This window comes from Corapipo altera, unplaced genomic scaffold (assembly GCF_003945725.1).
Source record: "Corapipo altera isolate COAL_440 unplaced genomic scaffold, ASM394572v1 0, whole genome shotgun sequence".
NCBI lineage: Eukaryota > Metazoa > Chordata > Aves > Passeriformes > Pipridae > Corapipo > Corapipo altera.
The window spans coordinates 56299516-56324006 of record NW_020884872.1 but is presented as its reverse complement, the minus strand read 5'-3'; the positions used below and the strand labels follow the sequence as shown (position 1 = coordinate 56324006).

The 24491-nt window shown below is 40.3% G+C and overlaps 1 protein-coding gene across 4 annotated transcripts in view; it reads right to left on the bottom strand.

Annotated features, from left to right (window-relative positions):
- The window catches only part of CAB39L (calcium binding protein 39 like), a 62404-nt gene that overhangs the window by 24556 nt on the left and 13357 nt on the right, over positions 1-24491 (bottom strand). For 2 of the 4 annotated variants that reach the window (XM_027648670.1, XM_027648685.1), the window contains exons 3-5: positions 21075-21299; positions 12209-12357; positions 375-539 (exon numbers count right to left, since the gene is read on the bottom strand). In XM_027648670.1, coding sequence (XP_027504471.1) covers positions 375-539; positions 12209-12310 — 267 coding nt within the window. In that variant the 5' untranslated portion in view covers positions 12311-12357; positions 21075-21299. The remainder of the gene's footprint in view (positions 1-374; positions 540-12208; positions 12358-21074; positions 21300-24491) is intronic. The other 2 variants (XM_027648678.1, XM_027648694.1) reach the window with 1 other exon arrangement.

Below are 24491 nucleotides of genomic sequence, written 5' to 3'. Positions count from 1 at the left end.
TTTCTAAATCAGACATACTCTTCAGAGACAGTGAGTCTGACAGCTGCACTATCTCAAAGAGTTTTATCACTGCAGCTTACAAGGTCAGTCCTAGACAGTATTCTCAGCATCATTTCCTATCTTATTTGGATACACATGGTAATATCTTGTCATTGTTTTTGTTTTAATAAAAAACCAATCACATGTATTTTATTTACTGCCAGTGTGTGACCACATCTTTCAAGGCACCGACCGATTTAGAGCAGCTGCTTTCTTCAGCGCGTGAAAATTAGTTTTGAATGCAATAAAATTATTTAGATTTCACAAAAATACGGTTCTGCTCACTGACAACACTGAAACCAAGAAGTTGAAAAGGTTTATGGATGCTGACCTACCTCAAAATCTATCAGCTGCAGGTTGGCAATAAGCGTCACTAGAAGGCCACTGTTGTATAGCTCTTGCGCCAGCTGGGCCACAATTTCTGTAGGTGGCTCTTTGTCTGTGGTCCCACACAGAATTTCCTTCATTGCTTGCAGAGATTTTGACACTTCCTCTGATGCCTGTTCACCAGCAGAAACGGGTTTTGTTTTAAAGAAAAAGAGACAAGAAAAAGGATTTTCTTTTAAAGAACTTGCATTTCAAAATAACACTTCTAATCGTACTTACAATGATCATTTCCTATTAAAAAATGGTTTAATTATTTTATGCAATCACCGAGGCTGAAGCATCCACACTGTATCCTGCAGGTCTTACACAAGATATATTCAATTTAAACACTGCATGCCATCAATTACAGACCACAGGCATAAAATAGGGGCAAGACAGCAATTACCATCAAGCATCTGCAAGATCCTTTACAGGTTTGGAAACAGGCACTGCCCTGCAGAAGCAGCAGCAATTTCACCACTGCTTCCCCCATCCTCCCCAGTGGGTTCCATCAGCACACGTGGGGCAGGATGGGCCAGATGGAGGTACCAAACCAGCCGGCTGCTCCCGCCAGCAGGACGGCTGCTGTTCTGCCTCCCCATCAGCTGCTTGCTGATGGATTGTCCCAGTTCCTCTAATGGTAACCCAAATAAATCCTCGTACCCCTGTGTCATTGTTTAACGTGGCAGGCAGCTAAACACCACACAGCAATTTGCCCACTCTCCCTCAGTGGAAGGGGGGAGAGAACTGGAGGAGAGAGGAAGTAAATTTGTGGGTTGAGATAAAGAAGGTTTAATGGGACAGAAAAGAAGTAAAAAATAGTAATAATAATAACAATAATAATAATAATAATAAACAAGTGATGCACAATGCAATTGCTTACCACCTGCCAAATGATGTCTAGACAGTTCCTGAGCAGCAGCCTCCATCTAGCTTTCCCCCCAACCCTATATGCTGAGCATGATGCCATAATTTATGGAATATCCCTTTGGCCAGCTGGGGTCAGCTGTGTCTCCTTCTAGCTTCTTGTGCCCCCCCAGCCCACTCGCTGGTGGGGTAGGGTGAGGCAGAAAAGGCCTTAACTCTGTGTCAGCACTGCTCAGCAACAACTAAAGCATCAGTGTGTTATCAACATTATTCTTACCCTAAATCCAAAACACAGCACTGTATCAGCTACTAGAAAAAAAAATTAACTCTGTGCCAGCCAAAACCTGACACCTTTGCATTGCCACCACCTATTTCTCCTCATCACGTGTGGTTTTAGCCAGCATCTTCCACAAAGGATTTGCTTACTGAGCACACAGGTACTTCAGTCTCAGGTTGAGAAATTTTAAATTAAACAATTTGCTTTAGTAAAGCTCCACAGCTGTCACCAAGTGAAGTAAAACAGATCTTTCATCTTTTGTTCCCACCTAGTGTAAACTAATTCTGTGCAATGTTTTAGATACCTAATGTAGAGGAAAAATCAAGAATTACCTTACAAAAGATCTTGACCAGAACGCTTATAACAGGAAAGGTAACAGCTATGAAAAGGTAACAGCTTAGCATTCATGGCAGTCAGCAGGTTTAAATCAGATGTGAATGACAACATCCCACTTCCCAAGGAAAATGACCAGTGGCTGCAGCACGGCGGCTCTGGCTCACGCTCTCCTCACAAGTTTGCTCCACTTTGTATAAATAAAGACTCCATGGAGCAAAGGTGCTATTTTTTCATGTATGTATATGTGTGTGCTTTAAATGCCACCAGCTCCAGCCATGGGGCTATGGAGGCAATGGCTCTTCCTGGGTCTGGTTGTATTTATTACACACATGACCTGCAGCAAGGCTAATTGGATTCTTTGGCAGGGAGTGGGAAGTAAGTAAGGAACAGGTTTGAAAGCAAAACTAAGAATGAAAGCAAAGTGCCAGGCAGGATGGTTAACGATTCTGAAGATAAGGTAGCCTTTCACATCTATATTGCAAAACCTTTACTTGAAATTAGTATTTTGTTACCATAGCAGGCGGAAAAAAATAATCAAGACACACAGAGAAAACCCAAGAGTCATTTGTAAAACCTAATAGGACATTAATGGATATTTAAAGCCAGATCAATAATTTCAATACATCTCTCAAATAAACTGAAGGGAAAAATGTCATTCTTTCAAATACCACCCCATCAATCTGCATAAAATAACCACACAATGCTATGAAGAGGCATCTCTCACCTGCTGCTCATCTCTCAATACTTTAATATTGATTTAAATCACAGGTTTTATTCATATAGTGAATAAAAATTGTCGTAAAAACCTAGAAATCCTAAAAAAAGAAAAAATAAAATAAAAAGCCACTTTTACATTGCATCTATCTGGAAGATTCAAGCATTGACTTACACAGCATAAAGAACTGTTCTCCTCTAATCTCCTAGTACCTACTCTCAGTTTTCTGCTATTTGATATAGGTCAGCATGAGTGGCATGTAAATGAGTATGAGTATGTGATAACTTTAACCAGTAAAAATCTTGCTGTTCCTTACCATCACTCAGCAAAACAGCCTATTTTTACCTCAAATGTTAGTGGTATGTCACTTGAGAGATCCCACAGAGTACAGATGGGATTAACAACAGGGATGATATCTTGCAAACTAAAGCTCTAAGTCCTTGTAAGAGCTGGGGAAATATTTTCATATCAAAGGAAAAACTCATACGTTTGGCTGTTCACCCGTTCTGCTGGGCAGGGTGGGAATATCTCTGGTGTACGGTAGTTAAAAAAAAATAATAAATTTTGTTTTCAAGTGTAAGTAGTCCTTTCTGATATGTAGAAAAATGCTTGCAAGGCTCAGCTTTAGGTTTTATTCTCAAAAAGGAGGTGAAAAAGTAAAGCGCTGTGTGAGAAAATGAAACCACAGAACACTGGTGTTGATGGGCAGAACTGGGCACAAGAGCTGTACTTCTCTAATCATCTGCCATCCCATCTGATCATCTTCTCAGCTTTTCTACATGCAATTTACATTCTGGGTTTAACTTCCTCCTCCTTCATATCCTCCAGATAGTCTGGTTTGACATTCAGCCCGCCACCAAAAGCTATTCCTGGTCAAATCTGGGGACTGCTCTTCAGTCCTATCCCTCACAATCTATTTGGAGGAAAAACATAATCCTGAACACAGATTCCTAAATTAACAGTCACTTTTAGCCTCCATTTTGACATTTCCACTTAATCTTAAAGCATTTTTAGAATAATACCTTAAGTACATAAGCACTGATTCTGGCATGGAAACTTGCTAAAAAAAAAGACATTCCAAGATACAAAGACCCAAGATATGTCCAAAAGAAACAACAAAGCAAATACATTCACACAAATACATGGAAATACAGGACAACAGAAGCATATCTACAGAAGAAGTCAGACCGGTCCTGACCCTCTTCAGGAAAAATTGCAAAATCAACAAAAAGCCTCAGCAAGATACTCTTCCCCCTAACAATGCCACAAACAGAATTTCAGTGACAAAAAATAAAAAAAAGATATTTGCTAGAAACTCCAAAGTTTATTCTGACTTCCACATTACTTTTTATTTTCCAGAAGTGGCAACAGCAACAATAGCAAAGTGCTGCAAGCATCACTTCAGCAGAAGTTATAGAGCAAAAGAAACAGTTTCATGAAATATCTAAGCACTTTTAGCCATTTGCCTCAGTCTTGCAATTAGTCACAATCTTATTTCCACCAGATTTTCCTTTTACCCTCTAAGGATGAGTCCTTTACATCATAACTGAATTTATGCCATTATATTTACAAAAGCTGTTGTGAACAGAGGGAGAAAAGGGGGGGAAGAAGAAACTTAAACACACGATCCTGAACAGAACAGCTTATCTGTATTACATACAAATGTCAAGAGTGGGATAAACTGAACTTTGATCAGTCAAAAGTTGTGGGTAGGGACAACAAAGCAAAGATGAAGTGCAAGCTGATTCCCAGCACACACATCAGTGCTGTCCCTGCACAAGATGTCAGGATCTTGACCTTCCAAGGCAACTTGCAGGTTTCTAGTCTACAGGCATCTTAGTTCACAATGTCCAGACTTGGGAAGATCCAATTCCACCACAGAATACTAAAATTCAAGGTGGGTGTATGGGTGAGTGTCCAATGAGTTACAAGGTTGATTTGCAATAGCTGTGTAAGGGGAGTGAAGGAGAACACAACCTAGACCCACCTGTGCAACAAAGGCAGTTTTTTCAATGATGGACATTTCTTCTCTATTTTGATCCAAGGACTAACAAGTTATTTCCAACAAGAAATAACTCTGCATCCACAGAGTATAGTTTATAGTGACCAGCAACCCACAAGAGGGTTTTGAGTGCATTTTGAAACACAGCATTTTGTGAAAATGTTGAAATCTAACAATCTTCTGCTAACCCATCTGGGCTAGAGGATGTACAATAGCCTTAGAACTGGAAAACTGACAGCATAGCTAAGCCTACATAACTTCTCTAAATCAAATTATAAACACATTCAACCTGCCCTACTCATAAAGTTGTTTTTTTGTCAGCATTTATGTGTCTTTCTAAACCTACCAACAGCTTCAACAACAAAAGCTGGAAATTTTATAAGTTGAAGATACTTGTCACAGCTTATTTTCCTCACAGATCAAAGTCTTGTTGCTGCTGACTTAACGGGAACATAACACAAAGAAAGGAGCTTACAGAGAAATGATTCCCTAAAATTCTACACAAAAAAATCTTCCCTGAAAGACCTCAAGACACTCCTCTCCACAGCCTATCCCACACATGAAGATCAGCCAATCTTGTTGCAAAGGTCCAGTCTTTATTACAGAATGGATAACACTACTATGCCTGTATTGAAATATTTCCATACTCCAGTGTTGATCTCCTTTCCCACAGTTTTAATATTGGGTTCTTCAGTTTAACTTGCTTGGCCAGGTCTAGAAGACAATTTTTGAGCTTTATCTGGTTTTTTGGACTGTTCTCTGCAGGAGAGTCAAAGTGCATGACAGTGTTCTTGGGGCAGTAATTCAGCATTATTAAGGAATGCTGCAAAACAGTTAATTTTCTTTCCTCTTATTATACGAGAGAGTTCAATAAGGAGTTTCTTGGGGTTTTTTTTTTCCTTTAAGGTACAAAGAAATCCTCCAAGACTTACATATTTTTTGTTGTTGTTACAAAATCTTCCAGTAAGATTTTAAAGAACAGCATGGAAGGCTAAAACAAAGCCTTCTTATCTCCTGTTCCTGGTGAAAGCTGAATTTTTATTTCCATAATTACATGAGTTAAGACTTTCCATACTCAAAGGCTAAGCTATTTTATCTGCAACACTGTTTGTGTAATATAGCAAAATAAACAAAGTAGATCTGCTTCAGAAATCAAAACTTCATACAGACAGTTTTTTAAAACCCCCATACATAGCACACCACAAATATATTTTACCAAGAGTCCTCAACTTCAGCAACATGAATTTCTGGCTATTCCAACTGGGTTAATAAAAATTACCTCTACTTATTAACCTTTCCCCTCTCCTCTCCTCAGCTACTTATGGCAATTTCACATTTATCTTAACAAAGCCATATTAAGTGCTTGTGATCCAGACCTATTATGCTTGTCAGAGAGAGAGAGAGAGATGGATCTCCTCTTATTTAAGGTAGATCCATTGCATCTTTTTACTCCTTTCCAAGGAAGATTACAAACAACATAAAGGGAAAAGCATAAGGCCCTGAATAATCAACAGTCTGAGCTCCTACACCTGAGCTGCAACTCTTCAAAGTTTTCAGCAGGCTGTCTCTATTTTACCTGTGTTTCATCAACAAATTAGAGGTCTCACATGTATGTCCACCTGTTACAGGTCAGATGGGCTTATTCTTACTTTTATTCATCTGGGGACTTAAGATAACATTTATGACCAACCATAACAGTGAATAAAAAACAGATTGCAAGAACTTTTTCCACCTCCCAAACTCAGATAACAAATACACATAAGAAAAATATAGGATGCCTGGTGAAGAAATCCTCAATTGTTCATAAGAATATGGCAAATAGGGCAATACAGCTTCTGTTTGTGTACCTAGCATATTTCCAGACCAAAAATCTCTCTCTAAACTGTTGCTCTCTTGCACAGCAGCAGACAGTAACACACACAGATGCCTGCCAGTGTGATGTTAAATACTCCAATGTGTGATTCAGTGATCTGCCAGTACTCCACGCTACATACTGCAACCAAAAGCGTAAAGCTCCTTGATTTGGTTTTAACTGGTTTAAAAATACTCTCTCTATGTGATTCAAACCAATTTTTCTCCTAAAAGAATAGTGCCAATGCAGGTCTCTCTCTCTACAGTCTGTAAGGACTCCTAAGAAAAGCCATTAGCAGAATTGGAATCCAACACCCGTGTAACTTCAGGATCACCTCAGCTGACTTATTCTTGATACAATTTCATGCTAAACTGATCCATAGGAATGAATTGTGGACATTTTGGATCAGGAGGCCTGAAGTTTGCCATTTAGTAAAACATTATGGACTAGTACTCAAGGAAGCTGGCAATGACAATTTGGCCAAGTAGGCACAACAGGGAAACACCTTTTAAAAGGATGGATGATTAAATGGAAAAGACAGGTTTGCCCCACCTGGACATAAACTCCTTTCCCACTGTTAATCCTGCACTTAAGATAGAACTAAAGGTTGTGAGGCCCTTAAAAAATAAAAAGCAACCAGAAGAGACAGGTTTAAACTCTTGGCACCAGCACCTGATGGTATCTGGAGTTTCTTCCATCCCTAGAGCAACAACAGGCCTTAGCAGAACAGGGAAGCTGAAACATGAAACACTCCACAAAACCCCAGGACACACAGAGCAAGGAAGAAGGGGTGCCAAGCCCTTCTTATCTCATTCCCTCAGTTTCAGTCTGCAGCAATGAAGTTGAAGGCAATTTTGCAACTGACTTTGGCAGCTGAAGAATCGCATCCACAGGTATTCACATTCACAGCAGTCACGCAACTATTCTTCCATGCAAATGCACATCATGTCCTCCGCATGCACCTCACCTCACACACCAGTCCCCAGACGCTTTATCAACGCAGCAGCGAGCGAGGTGAACAAGAGCCTATAATGGCTTCATTGTTGCTATGTAAAAAAGCAGGATTTATTGATAGAAATATTTGTTCCAGAAATCTTGAAGTCTTTTAAATGTAGCTTTAATAAAATGCTGTTCTCCCGATCCTTCTGAACAGTACCAAATTTGTTACAGCACATGGAGGTGAAACAGAGGACAGATTACAGCGACCTACCTAAACGAGCACTCTTGTTAGATATATTTAAGTGAAAGGGGCAGAAGCTAGACACTGCAGGTTATTGTACATCTAGCTTCACTCTGTTTCTGAACACTGATAAAGGTGCTACAGCCTGCAGTTCTGCCTGTTAGGAAAACACTCAGCCCAGCACCCTGAACCTGCTGTAATGCATTTGGGTTCATTTTCCGCAATAAACCCTTAATCTTGGATCAGCTACACCAGAAACTGCAAATCTTCTGGCCCATCTAGACTACCTGCAAAGATTAGACTGAGTTTCAACTAACCTCAGATCCGTTTGCTGCACTAAATTAAAAGCCTGTGACACTTGAAAGGCTTTTGCTGCAAGGCAAGTTCAGAAAATGTTACCAAACCTGTAGGCACCACAGATGGCACTGAGTCAGGCTGCCGCACCCGAAGGTGTGTGGTTAGCAGGAAGAGGGTGATGTGTTCAAGGACATTATTCAGTGACATACTGGATGCCACCTGCACTGCTTTGTGCCCACTGGACTCAGCAGCTGAACACAAGACTTTGAGAAGTCAGGATGTCATACCCCTCTTTTTGTGAGGCATCCTTTTTATTAATGATCTTTTACAACATCAATCAACAGAAGACATGGCAACATATCAGTAATAAATGAAGCACTGTGACCAGCATGTCACAAACTGTCCCTTCTTCCTCAGGTTCAACAGATCTGAGCACTTGATATCAGGGTTTCTCCTCTCCTCATCCCTATTTACATGCATCCTCCGGATGCTACAGGATTCGTGCCAGAAAGAAGGAGAGTCTAAGTGCTGAAGGCTTCCTTTCTTAGGTATTTAAATACCTCCCTGCTTTTCTAGCTAATTCCAGAATGGGCTTTTTTTATTAAATTCAAGAACATTTTGGTCCTACATGACTGAGATTAAAATTTTTATGACATTTATAGAATTTTGTAATAAAACTTATTAATTTTTCTTCACCACATCAAAGTCTGAACAGGATGTCAGCAATCATACCTGCTCCAATAACATTTTATTTTACTTTGGATGATGGAAGAGAAGAGGATGGTTGATAAAGAAGGCTTTAGTCCACTTTTTCAGCTCTTTCTTACCCTCCTTAATCTCCCAATTGTTACATTAGATTTGCCAGTGCTACAATGCCTTCTTTAAAATAGATGTTATTTTTAAAAAATTATAAAACCAAGATATTAGAAAGAGCACTTCAGAGAAAAAGGAGCCACGTGTGCTGGCACTTCTCAACCTGTGGTCTATCAACCATGAGAATGTAGCTGAGAAAATGGCAAAGCTTTAAGCACACACACATCCATGCAAGTACACAAAGAAACCCACACATAAAAGTAAGAACCACACATTCAAACTTAGCCTATTTTTCAGTTGAGAGTGTTTAAAAAGCATTAAAAAGCATTATGGTAACACTACACACATTAATAGTTTAAAAAAAATAAGACACATGGAGAAACTGGGTCAAATTCAATCCTTATCTAAGAAGACAGATGCTAGCTCAGTCAACAGTACATAAAGCCTGAATGGGTACTACTCTATGACTAACAAAAAGCATCATGAAGAAAGAGTTTAAACTTTCCTGTATCATGTGTGTATACGGAAATGCCACAGAAAAGATGTATAATTTCCTTTGCATTTACAAGTGGCTTCTCTATCCTATCTTCTCTTGATCCTATCTATCAAGCTCTGTCCTCCACCCTCTCCCCATTACTCTGAAGTCTCAACTGCTCTGCTGTAAAGTTCTCTCTACCTGCGTCCTGCATAGCTTGGTAGGAATGATCATTTCTGCATTATTTAAAAACTTCCCCTCCAAGACACAGATGGTTCCTGCTGACAGTTTCACAAAGTTGTATGAGAAGCACCAAGCTTCTCCCTGTCTGACCTTGTGTGCTCCCAGCTGCCCAGGGCACCCTCACCTCATACTTATGACTTCTCAACTGGGAAAGGAATCAAGGAGGTTCTCTGCTACCCTTGCAGTTAACTCAAGCTTTGCCACACTTCCCTGCCAATTCTGGCTGTATTAGCAGCTTTTAGCGGTCTCAACCCACATACTATATTGGCTGTACTACAATAACAGCTCAATTGTCACAGGATAAATCTTCTTGTTTAAGCATCTGAAGTAAGACCTAATTTGAAACTATTCTGCATGTAAAATCAGGGATTCTCTGGAGTCATACCCTGGAAGTTCTGGGAACCTTGGTTTTCTGGTGAGGCACAACAGTACCCCTCTAGTTCTCACAGCAGACAAGGAGTCAGAAATCTGAAAAACTTCAGGTTTCTGCTTTCCAAACTTCTGTGTTCACAGGGCCACTGGGTCCAAAACCAGCTCTGAGATATCCAGAGTTTCTGACTCTTGAAGGAGCCGGACCTCTGGAGCTTTTCATGAAAGTTTGACACATTTCTTTTCCATTTGGAAACCAAACTGGAGGTAAATTTAAAAATCTTGCCAAGTTTTGAGAAGCACAGTGTACAGCACCGTACTTTGTTTTTCTTTGCTTTTGTTTTCAGTTAAATTTCCCTAATCATACTAATGAAAACATGTTACTTATTAGCATTACAAACTTTTGAGAACCTTTGTGCCATTGAAAGTGTCTCCATCATCTGTTCTTCTCCAATTCAAATTTCAAACAACACTTAAAAATGGTATTACTAAGTCCACAAACCCGAATGGATAGTAGCAGATGCGATTGGGGGGGTTGTTTTTCCTGCCATTTTTTAAAGTTTATCATCATCACAGTACTAAAGATATTCCTTACAATTTACTTCCCTAAACTCAGGAGAACAAATTTGGCTATTTTCTTTAATAGGTATTTATTTCAGAACAGCTCAGATGAAAGGCAGCATTACCAGGGAGTCTCACATCTTTCCTCCTGAAAGGAAGGAGGCCCTATGTGTTTCTTCTACATCACAGCACAAAGTTCTGAGTCAACAAGCCATATAAACCATATACCCACAAAAAAAGGTTGCTTTCTTCACCTTCTGCCTTGCTGCTGAAGGGACTGCCTGTCCCAGTCCCTCCTCTCCCCAGATCACCCTCATTTACTCCAGGAACAGCCTCTACCCCATAGCAATGAAGGACATAAAAAATAACTGAAAACCAACCTCCTCCTGTAAAATAAGTGTCATTAAGTTCACGAGCTGTTTCCATTCTAATATGCCAAGGAAACACTCCCATATCTTCTGTTCTGTGCGGAAAACACACACCAGCTGTTCTGACTTTTATGAAAGATTTACATCAAGTTCTTGATTTTCTAAGAATTCTGAATTTCTTCTCCTTTGTCACTGACACACAAATAAACAAACCAGCTCAAAGCCAAAAATTCTCAAAACCACAACCCAGAGGAGTCATGCTGCAAGGCAAATCGAAAAGAAATCCGAGTTTAGAGCTTCTGCTTTGAATGTCTTCTTTAATCAGGCTCCAAAAGATGAATTCAGCAGGGGAGAACAGATTCTGTTGGTTTATTTAGTTACTTATGTTTTAGTTGAGTCAAATTCTCTCAGTGCTTTTCAGTTAACCGAAGGTATTTCAGCATGAGACATCAAATACTGGAGGCCTCCCAGAAATCTGTGTGACCAATCTTACATAATTAACACACTCTGAGCTACTTCCTCTGAACCAAAAAGTTTCAAGAGGATTTCACTAAGGGCGCAAAGGGCTCCATGCCTACCTTTTGGGTTGGGGTTGTTTTAATACACGCTCCTGCACAACTGGGGGAAGCACAATATGCACACATGCAAATATCAGCTCCATGAAAACTCTACTAATATAACTTATCAGCTATTTCTGTTTCCATTGACATTCAGTTTTAACTTAAAATTAGTTCGTTGTTAATTAAAATCATATACTCAGATGCAAAAAGGAAAACAAAATTATTTGATTTTATGCAAGCACAAATGTCTAATTGGGAGCATTTTTTATGTTGGGGAGCATCTTCTCAAGTGGTCGCTGGAAAAGTGGCAAAAGTAATTCGGGTCTGTGTTACAGAATTAGAAGAGAGCAGTAATATTAGCAAAAGCCTAGCACTATAATTAGAATATGAGTAGCACAGCTCATTTAGGAAGCACTAGCACCTAGAACAGTGTAAAGGATCAACACAGTGAAATCTCTTCTAGATACATACAAGTTTGCTGTTTTATGTGAACAATGTTCATCAGAAGTAAGTGTTGCTCTATGGGTACCTAGACATTAATTGACAGTCTCATTTGTTATCCTGCTAAAACAATTAATAGTATAATAGTTTTCAAATAGCCTTCCAAGATGTTTCGTTAGATGCATTACTGTTTGAAGTAGTGGGAGATCATCCTTTGTTTTGGCTGAGGCTCCTGGATGTCAGCATTTTTGGTTTGGCCCCTGGATCTGTTGTATTTTACCTATGCAAAAGACCCCTGATTTCAGCAGAACCATTCCAACACTCAGCTACTAACACAGGCAAGCACCTGCAGAATCAGGGCAGTGAGTAAACACAATTTTGTTCCCTTTACTCTACTGCTCCCCCAGCATAAAAACCTTATTGGTCTTCTACAACATCATCTCATACCTTGTCTGTCCTTTTTTCTTGTTTTTCCAATATGGCCATGTTTTCTTTCAGAACTTTCACAATCTCAGCGGGATTTTTGTGCGATTTACTAAACAAAGGCATGGTCTTTCTTCACCTGGATTTCTTCCTTCAGGACAGAAGAGGACTGCCTTAAATTGAACAAGAAATAAAAACAGTTTTTAAGGTTTATACAAAAACGCAATAAAAACACACAAAAATATTATGAACAAGAAAATTATGCCTCAGGCACTACATTTTGTTTCAGCTGCTCAGTGAAGCAGTAAAAGTTCTCACATACAGTTATTGCGAGTTCATCCACGATTCTCAAGCCACCATTAGCATGTGGAAAGCAACTACTCAGCACCTGCACAGGAGCTGGATGCTTCCTAAAGACCTGATCTACACAGTCAGCACTCCAGCTAGTCTATGTCTACGTCCAACATATTTTGGACACTGTGCATCTGGCAGGCTCCTCTAGAATTCTCATAAGGGTTTCTGTCAGACTACACTAGCTCCATCATGATGCAGGTAAGCAACTGTAAATGCCAGCACACCAAACGCATCCTTTGTTTAGAGCACTGCAAGTTAAGGTCCCAGATTCTCTGCCATCTCTTCTTCAGCTTTTCTTTTTCAGCCTAAAGCTTCTTGGGAGGAAGCAGTTTAAGCTATCTCCTAAGTCTGACAGACTTCAAGAATCTGTGGGTCAGATCTCACTTGTGTAAAACGTTGGCTGAATTAAATAAGGAAGAGATGATCAGGTCCAAATAAGAACACAAATATTTTCATGACATTTAAACAGAAGACTGAGCATTTTAATGAAAATTATTTGTTTGTTTAATTTAAAACATTCTTTCTCTGTATGGCTAGAAAGGCAAATACCACATCACTGTATTTATATATGAAAGAAACCAACTAGATTAGTTTCTCATCTTACAAAGCATTAAGTTGTGAATTCTTACGGGTTTTGCTGAGGGTCTAGTATAAAGATCTACTGAAGTCAATGACTGACTGACTACAGATGGGAATATGCTCTGGTTAAAGCTGTACCACTTTCCAGGGAGAGCACTATTCTGGACTGCATTCCAGTTCGTACAGTAATGAAAAAGAGGTTAAAAAAAAAAAAGGCAGCAAAAATAATCTCAAACTTTCATCTCTTTCCACAATAAAACAAAACCATCACAATCCCTCCACACATACGCTTGCAAAATCTGTTGTGAAAACATAAATATATACACAAATCACTTCAATCTCATTATTCTTCAACTTTTACAATTACAAAAAAGGTTTATACGAGAGGTTTTAAAGAAGAGAATTAAATGAGCACAATACACACAGCATAAAGAAGAAAACCCAGCGGTCCCAAAGAACCCACTCCTCTCATGCTTTGTTGTTATTACTGACATGCTACAGCTTCCATCAGGAAATATGATGCCATTTGTGCCATACATCCATGTGTTAGTAATCCCCAAATATCCTATGGAATTAATACCCAGATTAGACATACATTCTATTGCAACTATAAATAGCAATCATATAAAACAGCGAAGTACAAAATTCTGACTTTAAAAAACCAAATCTATACAGATTCTGTCTTAACATCTTACTAAAACATTTCAAAACATTTTTGCAGATTATCTTTACAGTTTCTATGACCTGGAGGAAATATTTTTAAGTGTCTTATTTAACCCAAAATTTCTTTTATAGTGTCCACAGTAGGTGAATTTGTATATAGCTTCTCGTTTGTTGCTAGGTCAGTTTTACAGGGATATTTTCATGTTCAATGTCTGAAACCTCACCACTTTCAGCTTTCCCTTTTCAAGCTCCTCACAATCCAGTTCAAACTCATTTTTATTTCTGCAGTTTTCCAGTTTTCACTACATAACTTTCACTCTCAGCTGTTGAGCCCTCAGCTGCAGAGCCCTGCTCCCATGCAGCTCACAACTCCAAGCTTTGGCACCACCAGCCAACTTGCAACAGAGCAAAGTCACATCTCAACCTGACAAAGTACAAGATTAAAGACTGGGTACACTAACGACTCACTCTTTTGGGCATGTTCAGCTACATACAAGCACTAGAAAAGATTGGGATGCCAACAGTATACAATAAAGTTGCTTAAATGCTGCTAGTGAGTGTCAAGCACGCGGTAATCCCACATGTGCTGCAAATAGAAGATTAATAATTCACAACATACTTTGAGAAGGACCTGCATGTTTTTATTATCCCTGAAGACACGGGATGAGGATGTGATGATGCAACAGAGAGAGTCTGAAGGCAAGAGAGATGCATTTCAGAAAAGAAGTATTTTCATCCAGGTCGGGGTAGGTATAACCAGAATGCTTAAGTCTTCCCTTCATCTTTCCCTTTCAGAAGACTCCACAAAAAGAAAAGCAAAGGGAGACATAATTTGATTTTTAAAATGAAGTACTCCTCAGCTAGAGGTTCTGAGATTTTTCAAAAATGAAGTTCACATTTCTGAAATGTTGACTATAAACATATTTTCATCCCAAAAAGTACTTACATAACTGTCTAGAGTGTCTGTATTTAAAATTATCATTAATTTTTCCATAAAACTACAAGATTAGTTGGGAACAAAGGCTAGCACTTTTTGACTATATAGTTTCAGTCTTGACACCAAGTCACCACAGCACCGTTCAGTGATAAAATACATTTCTCTTCACTTCATACTCTACCATTATCCTAACCACAGATTCTTACATTACAGTTTTTAACTCATCATCACCTGGCAACAGATGATCCATCACTTCACAAAATACATACTGGCAGCTGCAGGTTATGATCCCTTTTGATTCTTCATGCAGGAATCTTCTACGAGGACACCTGCTAATCACAATAACAAGTGGAAGCAAAAGGGGGTAAGGTCACTTTGATGAGATTTGGGAATTGTACCCCTTAGTCTTATGGCTGGCTATTCCACAAGGTATGTGGCAAAACAAGGACTCCTCTCCTCCAGATTTGCTCCTCATGACTGGCTTGAAAGCACGAGCTCTTGCTAAAACTCTTAACACAGCGGGGCATTTCTGTCCTGTCCTCCTCCTTGTATCAGCTGTCTGCTCTCTAAGCTTTTACTTGGAAGGTCTTCTCTTCAGTAGAGGCACTAACTTGGTTTAAAGGCCCTATTCTTTTCATCACTTATTTTCAGTCCATTTTTTGGAACTTGGTATTTGCCAGGCATCTAGCCCTCTGTCAAGGTAGCCTGAAATTTGACAGTAAGTTCAAAAGTTACAATGGGAAGATAATTAGGGTGAGAGATAGACAGTGTCACCATGTAAGCTTCATCTTCTCAAGAAACCACTCTAAAAATAACTGAAAACCAAAGATGAATGACAAGTGAAAAGAATGTAATACAGGCTTACTAAAGGTAGCTCATACTACAGTTCCTTATGAATATATTTTTAAGCAGAGAAGACACAGTAGAATCCATGTGTCCAACATGGAAATACACTAATTTGAATATAGTACAAAATAAACTCCTTGAAAGAAAATTATCATGTCATCTGACTGAGAAGGTAACAGCAATTTGGAGACAGGACTGTACTTAGATAGGCATAGGAATTAAGAGCCTACACAAAAATGGTGGATACTCAAAATAGAAAGATATTATCAACACATAAGAGGATTAGAATATCATTAGAAACTGGATAGTGTGAAGAACTGAGAAAATAAAAATGGGATAAAAGTTAAGAGTAGAAACTATCAGATGATGCTAAAATCAGAGGATTTGTAGATGTTCCAGATACCTGGAAACATTCAAGATTAGATTGGACGGGGTTCTGAGCAACCTGTTCTAGTTGAAGACATCCTCGTCCATGGCGGGGGCAATCGGACTAGATGACCTTCAAAGGTCCCTTCCAAACAAAACCATTCTATGATTATCTGCTTCAAGCTGAGGACTTACCATGAGAAATGACAAAAACAGGCAGCTGGTGACATATACAAATACACACAGTATTTTACAGACAGGAGAAAAACAGATGCAAATCTGTGATGAATTAAGGAAGTAATTGTCAACAGAAATACAAAGGTATTTATGTCTCTGTATGGTCTTGAAAGAACTTTGTACAGAACATTGTACACAATCCTGAACACCTGCAGTCAAGTAAAATCAACAGAGATTAGAGTGGGTGGAGAGAAGGACCCTAGGCTGACCAGAAAAACAGGAAGACCAGCTTGTCTAGAAGGCTAAAAGTGCTCCCCTGGTAAGCTTAGAATAAAATACAGGGAAGCCGAAGAAGTTATTTTAGCTCAAATAACAATAAAACTTTATTTATGCAGAAGCAAATGGCTATAAATTGCTGATGAATAAACTTCAGCTGAAAATGTAAAGGTTTCTACCCACTGGAGCTTTGAGGTTTTGAACCAGCCACATTACAGAGCTTGATTCATGGATTTTTGACACTGCTGTCTGGCAGCAAGGGACAGGGTTGAATGAACCCCTTTCTTTTCCTACTCTCTAGAAAATTTTTTTCCATCTAATGGTTATTCAACATATGTTTTTATAACATCAGAAATGGATTGTGGGCAGTCCTGAATTCATAATGGGGGGCCAGCCAACTTCTGAAACATTTAGTTCTGATGATGTTATATTTCACTGGTGCTCTTGTGAGGAGCTTATGAGACCAAAGGAAACAGCTGTATCTCACTGGTCCAACTCTTCTGGCTTCAGAGGTTGTCTCTCCCAGTCATGAGGAAAATGCCCCAGCAGCACTGTAGGAGGAACAGTGGTTTCCAAAGCCTGCTGTTGCCATCAGCATGAACATGACATTTCAGCCGCCAGAGTTGGAGAGTCCAGCACATTTCAGGAACTCTACTTTTAGAAAAATACTTTAAGGGAATGTCATTCTGTGTTTGTTCAGGAGGAAAAAAAAGACACTGATTTTATTTTAGGTAAGTTAAGAAGCACCAAAAGAAAGTATTAAAGCACCACTTTCTAAATGTCTGGCTATTTCTGTTTGAGTCAGAAAAAAAGGGAGAAAGAAAATCACACAGACTAAAGTAGCAAATTGAACCCTGAGATGAATGTGCTTTACAAGACATGACTTTTGGACAAGACATTAGGTAGCCTGTCAAAGGTAACATAACATGCCTTCATACTCGGGGCATGCCTTCCCTCAGAGGCCTCCAGCTCTACAAACATTTAACTAAGATTTCACAAAACCTATATACCTCCTTTTACTCTGCCCCCTCTGCAAAGGGAGAAGCTGAAGCACAGAAAGATTAGAAAATTTACCCAAGGCCATATTAAAAAAAATCAGTGGCTGTGTCAGGAGTGCAACCTAGATCATCTGACAACAAAGCCCATGCTTTATCAGTCCTCAAAATATCTCTTTTGCCAGTTTATCTGCTCATAAAGTACTAAAAAAAATTAATTTAATACAGCTATTAAGTACAGTAAGAGATCTAGTTCTGCTTATAGGTACTCTCCCCAATTTCTTTGCTTTTAATCATATACTTCCTCCGAAGACTACAGTGCAGTTGAACCTGTAAGCACAATGAAGGAAAAACACACGCAGCAACATCACTCTACTAAGCAGCCCATCCCACTACGAAGTGACTCAGTAAAGCAGCTCTGTAACAAATGCTTCTTCCTGCCCACGAAGGCAAGAACGGGAGAGAGCATGTGAGCCCATCCACGCACTCTCTGCAGACACTCCTCTGGACAAGCAATTTGGTTTTCCAAAATAAACAAGCTAAAAGATTTCCTTCCCGTCAAGTATCAGACATTCATCTTGTCTTCAACTTATTGAACAGAATCAAAACATTTCAATAACTCATACCGTGTAAGAATTTCTTGAATGGAAGAAAAGACCTTCATTTTTCATTGACTGCAGTGTGCCTAAGACCCATATATTTGGGGCCTGAGTCAGTACACTTTCTTTATCATTTTGGCTAATTCAGTTTCTACATCATGGAAGAGGCACTTTAATCCCTCCTCATTTATCCCTCCTGCCATATTTAGGAAAGCTGTTGCACTTACAGAGCAATGTACTCAAACCAGGGGATGGAAGCCCCCATGTGTGATGATCAATTGGAGAAGCCGAATTCATCCTCCCCAATGCAGTCCCCTCACATGACCCGTGTTTTACTTAATATGCAGAAGGAATAAGGGCTACACAACAAGTAGCTTCTCTGCAAATCCTCAATGAGGTACATCACAAATGAGACAAAAGATTAACAGAAGAGAGGACAGTTTTAGGGTTAAGGTGAATGAACACCAACCCTGCTTGGCAACAAAATTATTCCAAAAACTCAAGAATTTACTCATCATAAGCTTTGCTGTTGGCTACTTGTTGCACTATCTGGAACGAAGGTGGATATTGGCTGAAACTTCACCTGAACGCACAAAACATTGCAGTAATGCCTAGTATCACTACAAATGTCTTTTTTAGTAGATGGTATGCATCCTGAAGATCAGACATGGAAAAGAAGTAGGCAGCTCTGCCCTTAATCTGATCACCTCTACAGAATAAGAATAATATTATCACATAGTTGTTTAATACTATTATGAAATTGAAGGCACTCATGGTGATGCTCCATTCAAGTGCTGTGGTGAAGCACTCAAAGAAATTACTTATTCTGTTTGTAATCAAGTGCTTGAATGCCTATTTAATAAACCCCAAAAATTCTATGTAGTCTGTCAGCAAACACAGAGGATAAAATGACACACCAAATAGCAAGATGGTCACTGAGGCAACAGTTTGATAAACACTTTGTTTCATGATGGTGACACCCCGCTCCACATCTACCCACATCCCTACAGACTCTGTTGGGGTGATACAGCTGTTTGCAGGACCACATGGTGAACCAGGTCAGGGAAGTGATACAGGTTAACAAAAAATAGCTTGGTGGGGAAAATATGTCACACAGATTTCCAGTCCAGTTCTGCCCACAGTCTAGAGTTGTACCAGCACAAGAGAGGAAGAAGGGGATGGAAGGAGGGTACAGAGACAGGGCTGATGGAGCAGATGATACAGCTCAGGTGTTCACCAACCAAACCCAGAATGAGGCAGCAATGATCAGAATTAATGTGATAACACAAACAAAATACTAATCATAAAATGGTTCCAGGGTTAGATGGGACCTTAAAGATCATTTAGTTCCAATGCCTCTGCCATGGGCCAGGACACCTTCCAACAGAGCAGGTTGCCTAGCCTTGAACACTTCCAGGGATGGGGCATCCACAACTTCTCTGGGCAACCTGTGCCAGTGTCTCACCACCCTCATTGTAAAAAATTTATTCTTAATATCTAATCTAAATCTACCCTGAGTAGGGTATAGAGACTACGATGGCAGAGGCAAACACCAGAATTGAAATTAGGAACATTTTGGGTGTTTGACTTTGCTACTTAGTGTCCTTTCATTGGAAATCCTGTGCTACCAAATCTATTGTTACTATAATAAAATTACAAAACAGCATTCGCACACTGCAATGCCAGGTAACATTCAGATTCTAAACCCATGAGAAGTGGCAACCAGTGGCACCATACTCACACCAGCATCAATTATCTCTGTATCACAGGATTACACAGGCTCTCCCATTCATGTTAATGAACTGGCAAGAAATAATAGGTTATTACCTTATGTTCAATAAAACTATAAAGATAGGAAATCACTGATTTTACAGCCACCAAATTTGCAGGATTGATGAGTCAAGAATATTTGGGATCCCAATGTGCATTTGTCACCAGAGGTCTTTCAAACCTAAAAGATTAAGGATTCAATTCCATGCCTAACTGTAATCCATAGCAAAATTCCCACAAGCCCAAATATGCAGAAGGAGGTCTTTTAACTAATGTCTCTGAAGTACACACAATTCTAACAGAAGAGCCCTTAACAGCTTTTAATTTACTTAAGTAAAAGGGAAACCATGTTAAATATCCATTTCTAGTAGGAATAATAACTGCAGAAATAATGGAAACTGGTACCATAATTTAAATAACGCAGGCAGCAGCCAAGAGGGAATAGGACTTCCTCTAAACTCATTAGTGAGGAACATGAATACTATTTTTTGCTTTTTGTCCAATATTACTAAAGTTACCTCTCTACACAGCATTTACTTGACCATGTTTGTAGCAAGTCTGCTGTATTACTTTCAATAGCTTCATAACACATTAAAATAATTTTCTATAGTAGTAATTTCACAGTACTACTAATATTAGCCCAAGAAAGAGTCTTTTCTCTGGGAAAAAAAAAAAAAAAAAAAAAAAAAAAAACCAAAACAAAACACCAAACCAAACTTCCCTTAAGCTCAATTAAAGTTCTGCCTGATAAAGACTTCATGAATCACCCATTGCACAGCATTAGCATTTCAGGTCGACAAGACCTATCAACTATAAATACCGAGATGGTTAATTTACATATGCCGTTTCTCCTGGCAGTTCACATGCACGCCCATCTTCCCTTCATCTCTGTTCCCCCTGTCTTATGCAAGTGGCCACGCTCCCATTCCTCCGCATCTCAAGAGCCAGTCCGCAGCTGCAGGCACTCAGTGGAGAGGAGCAAAAAAAAAATGATATATTGCAGATATTTTATTTTTGGAAACCACACTGTAAATAAAGCCATTTCCAGAGATATTCCATGGACACGGAGTGCTTGGTCGCAGAGCCAGTGCCTTATGTAACAGAAGGAGTATTGTTTAGGGTTGCCTGCATTAGAGCCACTCCTGGTAACACAGTTTACAAAGCTATAAAAAGCTACCAGCGTAACTACCGAGAACAAGCAGGCAAGCAGTTTATCACGAAAAGGCTGGTGCTGACTGGAAAAAAAAAAAAAAAAAAAAAAAAGAAAAGTTTCATTAAATCATTTAACTTTGCTTCACTCGAAGGACATCACCTCGGCTGACACTTACTGTGAGTGGAAAGGTGGGGCTCCTAGGCAGCCCTGTGCAGCCCCATGGCCAGGTGCTGAAGACAGCTCTGCCGTCTCCCTGCAGCCCACGCCGCCAGCAGCCGCCTTCAGTGATCTCCCATTTAATTCCGCTTTATTCCCCCCCGCCGATTATCCACACGTGGCAGAGACCAGGGATCCCACGACTCGGCCTCCCGCTCTTCTTTTGCAGAGCGCCCGTCAGTCTCTGAAAAAGCGTGAGCAGAAGGGATCACTCGGACATGCACAGGCGCTCACAAGCAGCTGTAAATTTCCACTCCCCGCTGCCTGCGGCTGGACTCCCGGCCTCGCTCCGGCTCCTCGCTGTTCCTCTTCCTACGAGCTCTGTGGCTGGGTGTGCGTTTTTCCCCCAACTGCCCTCCCCGCTTCCCACTCCCTCGCTCGTCTTGCTGGCAGGCTCACACACACCCCCCAAACTCCACGTCAGAGGAACGCGTGGAAAAGAAAAGGATGAAGCGATCACTCCGCCGAGAGATTTCTCCAGGGTTAAGGGAGGACATGCGACGATTTCGCATCACTTCTGTAAGTTTCCATTCCTCAAAGTTTGTCGGTGCAGGGGAGGCATCGCTGATGGGTCCTTGCACCATCACGTGGCAGAGGCTGCTGGAATTAAATTATTCACCTTGCCGTCCTGCTAGGAATGCAAATAAGGGAGTCCAACATTGGGTTGTTGTTACAAGATAACAATAAAATCAACATGCTCACGCACCACATCTTTCAGCAGAGTCCTGTCCAGAGAAGCCGAAGTTCAGCTGCTTCCTGCCTACCTATGTATTATAACACAAAGATCTGAATACTTTTCCACAGTAATACTTGAGGGAATAAAAAAACCCACCCTGCCGTGTACTATAAGCAAAATTTAAATCCTGCTGAAGAAAAACATTAGGCCAAAGGATTTTTTTCAAAGGCTAATATGATGAAGGGGGGGAAAAAATCATACATTAAAGTATTCCAAAACAAGTATTACTAGCTATTATCAAGCACACAAATACAGCAAAATGCAATTAAAGGAATTTTTAATGCTTCACTTTTCTCTCTCGGCAACTATTGCTCAGCAAGCACCACACATTCCCAAAGGAAATGTGTGCTTTCCTCCCTGCTCCCAGCTGTCTAACAGGCCTTGAGAGCAGGGAAAGGAGGATGCTTTACCAGGCACCATGGTCACTGCAAGGTGGGATTTAAAACCTATCCTCATCTGAATCTTGGCCAAGTCCCAGCAGGGATGAAAGCCCAGCATGTATTTCAGCTGAGCTCACCAGCTCGAGTGGGGAGATTTCACCTCCCATCCCTTCTTCCTCCAGGCAAAGCCTAGCCAAAGTCCTACATTATTAAAAATAGTTCTGTATGCTACATTTGTCTGGGGAGCTGATCTCAGCCCCCGCTGCATACCAGCACTGCTGTTGCATCAGATCTTGATTTAGGGCTCACCTGCAGTAGCTATTCACAGCCTACATTAAAGGCAACGAAAAAAGCATGAGAAACCTCATTTCTGAGGAACACAAATGAAACAGACACCTTTTAAAGGGCTAACATCCTTTGCTTGCAATCCGAGCTCCTAACTGAAGCAAGAAGGAGTATCCCAAATCCTCACTTTGAAGAGCAACTTGCTGTCCCTCCCAGGCTCAGAGGGGCAGAAGCCATTCCTGCTCCCTTAACCGCCCTGCACTTGCTCCTGTGTTTGCACAGGAGGTGCTGAGCCAACCTCAGATCTGCAGATTTGTGATCTCAACTTATCTGTAAAGCACGTCATGATACTGCAGTCCCGTTTTCAGACCGCCCTGAGCAGCGCTCGGAACAAGCATTAATAAGTGTCCCCGAAAGCACTGCAACAAGTGATACCAAGCGGCAATTTCTGCTTAAAACCCCTGCTGAAACATTCTTCCAGCACTGAATTAAAGGCTTCACGTTAGCCACCTCGACCAGGCCACCTCCAGAGAGAGCTCACTGAGGGATGCTGTGAATGCCAAGCTCAGAATAGGATAAGCTGCCCTTTTAAGCAGCATTTTTCTCCACGCGGCTCAGTGGGCATGTGGACAACCTGCACACACTGACATTTCATGACATGAAGGACTTGGGGAGAAAAACTGGTGCTGGGCATCCTTTCGTGGGTGCCCTGCTCTGCCCTAGCTGGGTGGGGAGAGAGAAGGGATGCCTTGTGGTACCTTACACCCACTGTGGGGCTGGCCCTTTTTTTTAATCGGATACCATAGCCCTTGCATAAACATCGCAGTGAAAGTCAAATGATAAACACTCTGCCCTTGGGCTACTACTGAAGGTACCAGCTTTTCCTAAGGCAACACAACAACCTAAGTACACCAGTACTTCCATTGTGTGTTTTTAAGGGATTACCTGTTTTCCCTCTAACCCTCCAGTGGGAAATTATATCTTTTCCATTGTGAATCCACCATCACTTCAACAGGCAAAAAGACACCCTTTTGTTGCCCCATGGAGTTCAACTTTGGTGGGTGCTACCCTGCAGTTGAATAATCACAAAAAAGATGGAAATATCACAGAAAGTTGTTTTAGTTGCATGTTAAGGGCCCCCCTTGGAGATAATCCGTGTATCACTGAGTTCAATTAATCATCCATGGACTATTTTGAGTATCCTGGCCCTTTGGAAGCATAAGAAATTTATCTACAAAATTACTATCCTCTGTTTCAGACTGAATGTGCCTGTTTTCCTGATTCTGAGGAATAAATTGAATATGCACTCAATTATGGTTCAACTCTGCCCATCTTCTACCTGAGGAAATACTTTAGGGCTTTAATAGGAGCCCTCTGTACACCAGAAGAGCAAGAAACCCACCTGCCTCCATCCCTGCATTGCAGCAGAAGAAACAGTGCAAAGCAGGGTAGCTAAAGAGGCAGGGGGAAAAAAAGATTCTCTGCTATTCCAATACTCTGTTTCATCTTAAGTGGAGTTAATTTCCAAATGACAGGAAAAGGCCCTGAACCATTCAACAGGAATTAAGCCATAATTACTTGGTGCTCTTATCTGTTTGTTGGGGGTTTTTTGTTGCTGAGAAGTTATTAAATATTTCCAAAAATATGTTTACTTCCATTCTTAATTTGTAGCCATCTCAAATCTAGAATGATGTAATTATAAATAGACAACAAATCTTTATAGTCTCAAAGTACACTGAAAAAAACCCCTCTGTGCACTGCTAAAGGACTCCAGCTTCCACATATTTAAATTTCATTATATTTGTTTCCTTTAAAGTGAGCAGAGTCCTCAGGCTAAGGCATGGTTAGATTACTTTTGAGAAATGTTTGTCCTTGCTTTCATAACTTAAAATCATTCCATCTAATAAATACCAAAAGAAGAAAACCCTAGTCCATTATTCCTGCCCTTTCCATTTATTTTCTAAAGTGGAAAAGA